General features: G+C 44.0%; 1 protein-coding gene across 1 annotated transcript; it reads right to left on the minus strand.

The window, feature by feature from the left end:
- Positions 1 to 4,367: 4,367 nt before the first annotated feature.
- Positions 4,368 to 5,464, minus strand: LOC121601859. The gene is made up of 2 exons (XM_041930663.1): positions 5,444 to 5,464; positions 4,368 to 5,081 (listed from the first exon to the last, which is right to left on the minus strand). The coding sequence occupies exon 2, from the start codon at positions 5,074 to 5,076 to the stop codon at positions 4,717 to 4,719; it is 360 nt and encodes a 119-aa protein (XP_041786597.1). The 5' UTR covers positions 5,077 to 5,081; positions 5,444 to 5,464; the 3' UTR covers positions 4,368 to 4,716.
- Positions 5,465 to 6,290: the final 826 nt, after the last annotated feature.

Raw genomic sequence — 6,290 nt, forward strand, 5'->3', positions numbered from 1 at the left:
CAGCAGCCCTGTGGTGACTGACCCAAACAGAGCGAAGTGTTATGTATGCAAGGATCCTGCGCATCACGTACGACAATGCTAAACATTCAAGAGCATGTCGGTAGCAGATCGCTTGAATGCAGTAACGAGTCTGAAACTTTGTCGCAATTGCCTCAATAATCACGGTACAAGGGAGTGTAAGTCACGGTTCGTTTGCACAATTGACGGATGTGGCGCTCAACATCACATGCTGCTGCATCAAAACACCGGTGGCCCACGGAGACGCATGGTGCAGTTTCACTATCACACAACGAAATCACCACACACACTTTTCCGTGTGACACCAGTGACTGTCCACAACGGGCAGACCAGCGTAGACACATACGCCCTGATGGACGAGGCGTCTTCACTGACCACAGTGGAAGCTGCGCTAGCAGAACAACTGGGACTCAACGGCGTTCGAGAGCCGTTAGAAATATGCTGGACGGGCAACATTAAACGACAGGAAGACTCATCGCAGTGCGTCCAACTGCAGATATCAGCACGGGGAGAAGAGCGGCGCTATACTATAGCGGCCGCTCACACCATTAAAAAGCTAAGTTTGCCAAAACAAAGTTTAAATTCTTCACTGATAACGAATTTGAATCACTTCCAGGATCTTCCAGCCATTCAATATCGCGACGCAGTGCCACAATTGCTGATTGGGCTAGATAACGTCTGGCTGATGAAGCCGCAGGAGATACGTTCGAGCGAGGAGAGTAAATTGATCGCTGTGCGTAGTCCGCTGGGTTGGTCGATCTACGGCACGCTAAGCACCAACACAGCAGCCACGCTCTTCTCGGCTGATCATCGCGCAAGGGCTTCAAGCATACCGCCTGAGCAAAACGAAGTGCAGGAGGGGAGTTCGCCTTCTGAATATAGATCTTCTACCGTCGAAAGGGTTTCTAGTGCGAGTAACTGTGAAAAAGGCATTGAAACAGCACAGTGAAGATCGATGTATTGTGTTACAGAATCTCGCGAATCCTTTAGATTACAAAATAGGAACAGGATTTAAACCTAAAAAGAAATCGAAGCGTAAATACACCACACGAGAAGATAGGTTGGAACTGTAGAACAGACTGTTACCGACTGCGACAGATAGGTGGTATGGATAGTCGTTCATCTTGCACTTTGTAGTAAAATGTAATGTACATCAGCTGATCCTGAAGTGAAGGAATTAACAGGGAACGTTGATAGTAGAGAGTTTGTAGCAGAATAGGTTGATGGACGTGTCGTGATTTATTGGTGAATCCAAACCGCATGGATTCACGTGCCGGGGAATGTTGACACGTCTGTATGTTGACATTAGAGCGATAACAAGTGCGAGATAATGATAAAGGCGGGTGCGCTTATCGATTAAAACGATAAGCTGATCGAAGGTGCCATAAAACACCGAACAGAGCTAGAGAGAGAGAGAGAGAGATAAAAGAAATGTTCGGAGCGGTCAGGGTTCGCGCGCCAGGTCAACGATCGAAGATCGGGAATCGGGACAGCGCGCGCTGATTCCCAACCAAATAAGGGCATGAAAGGAGAAGCAAAAAATCCACCAAAGGGACAAGTCGAAGATTTGTAAAAAAGTGTGAATATTTTAAATTAGTCGAAAAATATACTTTTTTAAATCCACGCTCAACAACCGACTTGGTAACGCTTCCACAGCTGACGAATCGGACAAATATCCATCGAAAAGGAACGTACCGGAAACATCAGGGATGGTTGATGGTGGCGATGAAGCGGTCAACAATGACGTTCCGTAAGAGGATCGCTGTCCCGGCTTGGCAGACGAACTGGGCATTGATCCTTTGAACAGAAACTTACCGGAAACATTAGTGATGGGTGGTGGTAACGATGGGACGGTCAACAATGACGGTCCGGAAGAGAATCGCTGTCCCGGCTTGGCTGACGAACCGGACATAGATCCACCCAAAAGAAATGTACCGCAAACATCACGGATGGGTGGCGGTGACGATGGAATGGTCAACATATCTGACAAAACAAATATAGGTGGTGGTGACGATGAGACAGCCAACCATGTCGAAGCAAGAATAATAGGAGTAGCGGGCACGACCGATGAAACTGACGTCGGAGCAGAAAAAAACCATTAGATAGGACGTAGTTCCATCATTCGGTACTCGGTTGCAATGCAAATGATGCATATCCGTGATCATCATCCATGTTTTGCATTTTCCTAAAAAGATAATTGTTTCAATAACCTTTGATTCATATTAGATTCAAACATGATTCAAAGCACCTCATCAACTTACCTGGGTGTATAAGGTTCTGGACAGCCACAAAGCCGATATGGAGTGAAGTTTTCGTAAGTATGCCTCTTGATAAAAGATTTTCCTAAATACCCGAGCCGCAGAGCTGAGCGACTTCTGAAGGAAATGAGGGAAAGAGATAGCACATGAGCCTGCTTCGAATGTCATTTTGGCAGACAACAGGCCGAGACGTATGAAGCGCCTGGATGCGGGGTGGAAGAATGGTTGCCAAATTCGTATGTGACGTGGGAAAAAGTAAACAAAATAGAAAAGCGTTAAACAAACCGGTTTTTCTTATCACAATACATTGAAACCCCTTGTCTATTTTACCGATAATATTAATTTTCTTTACGTTGCAAGTACGTTTTGTGATTTTGCAGCAAATATTTTGTTGTATTTGTTTATTTTTAGGATATTTACGTCGTAAATAAGGTCTAACGATCACAGGCGAGACAGAAATACAAATCCGGGAAAGCGATATGCACACGTTTGGAAAATGAAGAATGAGAAGTAGAGAACGATTCAAACTAGCAAGGTCATGGTGAGTATATTTGGTGCTATAGATTTTAATATAGCAATGAGGGTAATGAATTGTGCTCCAATGTGCAGTTTGTGTGTGCACACGTTTAACGGTCCAATCCTCCAACCAATCTGCTCTCTTAGGACCAGACGCAACAATATTATATTTTAACATTTATATTAATCGCTGCTTTCCAATGGGATTGGGGCGCGGGGGGAGGGGAGTCAGGGCCCACAGGGACGGTCGTCAACTTGAAAGACTTAACAACATACCCGTTGTGGGTTTAATCTTCATTTGGACCGTCCCCGCGTAGGACTGACTATCCGATTGCGAGGGAGTGAATAAGTCTCGGCCTGTATGGGCCGGCATGTCCATGTAGGACGTTACGCCAAATTGAACACGGAGGCAGGAGTGTCAGGAAGTGTCCGAAACCGCTCACGATCTCGAGCCTTCGTCTGCCAGTCCGTTATCCCGGCCTTAATGGAGGACGCCTCCACGCCTCCTCTGTCCTTGTGGACGGCCTAAAAAGACTATCTTGTATATAAACTTTTATTACTTTTAATTTATTTCTTTTACCTTACACAGGTTAACCGGATACATCTAACATCATTTATCATCTATGCACCTGCACATACCGACCAGACGAATCCAGCTTACACTGCGGAGCATCGGATGACACCGTACTGCAGCCCGCAGACAACACGGCGTAGGGAACGAGACACCAGTGCATGCGTGCTACCAACGTGACCGAGCTTCCATCAGAACCAGAAAGATCTTACGATCGCACTTGCATTTTGACATCTAAATAGCTTAGCAAATAGACAGAAATAGGCACTAGTTTAGCAAATAGACATAAAAAGGCATTAGTTAGACACAAAACAATCAGTACATGTAATGTAAGTTTTAAGCAATATCATTAGATGGAGAAGTCTATTTTCATTTAGGTCCTTTAACGCACACATTTCAAGAGGAGCTAGCTAGTAAGAGAGTGCAATAGAAATGGACAGAGAGTAGCTTTATTTCAATATTAAATTTTTTGTTTATATTACTTTTCGTTATCAGTTGGCTAGCAAATGCTAAGATACTTCATACGTATCTTTAACTCCTATCCCAACCTCGTCGTGATACTAGCAAGAATGTAATTGAAGCATGCAGATGCATTGCTTCACAATTATGAACTAATACGAATGGAGGAACTTTTTATGTTAATAGATGTCGTACATAAATAAATGTTGAACTTGATTCTTGAACTTGATTCCATAGTTAGTTTTTTTTAATTTTTTTTTATTTCCGTAACAATTATTTCAAACTTCTTCTCTTCTTCTTTGGCACAACAACCGCTGTCGGTCAAGGCCTGCCTGTACTCACAAGTGAAGTGAGGTTGGCTTTCAGTGACTTCCCAAATAGTCAGCTCGTACTTTATAGCTAATTTAGGGCTGTTTAACGAAAAATCGTTCCGATGTCGTACTTTGTGGCTGATTAAGAGATAGACGGTACTTTGCGGAACTATGGAGCTTTTTAACAGGGACATGGTACTTTTTGGAACTTTGCGGCTGATTAGCACTATGTGTAGGGTTCATGGTGGAACTTGAAGGCTTGTTAAGAAAGGGTGCCGAACTTGGTGGAACTTTATAGCTTTTTGATTTCAAACTTACGTTGGACTAATAATTATCTTAGCTTCTTAAATTATGCAACTTTACGTAAAGTTTTCAAGATAAAAAAAATGCGATTTTTGGATTTTTATTACTAATCCCTGACCAACATTTAGAAAAACATCTTTAGTAAACAATAGATCTATTATTTGGTCTTCTTTTAACATATTTTATATAACCTATTGTATTCAAAAGTGAGCTGAACATCTCAGTCACATACGTGTTAGCTTCTAAGTTAGCATTAAATGCTTCTAATGCCTTTTCTGTATCAATGGCAGTAATGGATGCATTGCGTGATGTTGTTCCTGCTATAGTATCCATTGCGTAAAACATAATTTCGAGCCGTAGTCTGCTTCGATAGCTTAACAAGATTGTCCACTTGTTTTCGAGTTATAACACACTCATGTACACCGGATGATGAAAAAGTATTAGGTAAAGACGGCAGACTGGTTGAGGATGACGATCCGGAAGAGAATCGCTGTCCCGGCATAGCTGACGAATCGGACAAAGATCCATCGAAAAGGAACGTACCGGAAACATCAGGGATGGTTGATGGTGGCGATGAAGCGGTCAACAATGACGTTCCGGAAGAGGATCGCTGTCCCGGCTTGGCAGACGAATTGGGCATTGATCCTTTGAACAGCAACGAACCGGAAACATTAGTGATGGCACGGTCAACAATGACGGTCCGGAAGAGGATCGCTGTCCCGGTATGATTGACGAACCGGGCATAGATCCACCCAACAGAAACTTACCGGAACATCACAGATGGGCGGTGATGGCGATAAAGCGGTCAACAATGACGTTCCGGAAGAGGATCGCTGATCCCGGCTTGGCAGACGAACTGGGCATTGATCCTTTGAACAGAAACGAACCGGAAACATTAGTGATGGGTGATGGTGACGATGGGACGGTCAACAATGACGGTCCGGAAGAGGATCACTGTCCCGGCTTGGCTGACGAATCGGACATAGATCCACCCAACAGAAACTTACCGGAAACATCACAGATGGGTGGTGGTGGCGATAAAGCGGTCAACAATGACGTTCCGGAAGAGGATCGCTGTCCCGGCTTGGCAGACGAACTGGGCATTGATCCTTTGAACAGAAACGAACCGGAAACATTAGTGATGGGTGATGGTGACGATGGGCTCGGTCAACAATGACGGTCCGAAAGAGAATCGCTGTCCCGGCTTGGCTGACGAACCGGACATAGATCCACCCAAAAGAAATGTACCGCAAACATCACGGATGGGTGGCGGTGACGATGGAACGGTCAACATATCTGATGAAACAAATATAGGTGGTGGTGACGATGAGACAGCCAACAATGTCGAAGCAAGAATAATAGGAGTAGCGGGCACGACCGATGAAACTGACGTCGGAGCAGAAAAAAACCATTAGATAGGACGTAGTTCCATCATTCGGTACTCGGTTGCAATGCAAATGATGCATATCCGTGATCATCATCCATGTTTTGCATTTTCCTAAAAAGATAATTGTTTCAATAACCTTTGATTCATATTAGATTCAAACATGATTCAAAGCACCTCATCAACTTACCTGGGTGTATAAGGTTCTGGACAGCCACAAAGCCGATATGGAGTGAAGTTTTCGTAAGTATGCCTCTTGATAAAAGATTTTCTAAAATAAGCTTTCTTCTATTCACAGCATTGAAATGCGGCTAACACATATAGACACGGTCATGCTTGATGGAGTGAATATGACGATGACGTCACGATGGGGCCTATGTGTGCCTACTTGTGTGAAAGAGATAAAGCACACCTCAAAGATACAGAAACCAAAGTGTTCAAAAATATGGGGGGTACGACTATGTTTTTGC

This window comes from Anopheles merus, unplaced genomic scaffold (assembly GCF_017562075.2).
Source record: "Anopheles merus strain MAF unplaced genomic scaffold, AmerM5.1 LNR4000206, whole genome shotgun sequence".
Classification (NCBI taxonomy): domain Eukaryota; kingdom Metazoa; phylum Arthropoda; class Insecta; order Diptera; family Culicidae; genus Anopheles; species Anopheles merus.

What these genes read in the sequence shown, in the direction of transcription:
- LOC121601859 (XM_041930663.1), bottom strand. Translation starts at nt 5,076, where the DNA reads ATGCCCAATTCGTCTGCCAAGCCGGGACAGCGATCCTCTTCCGGAACG.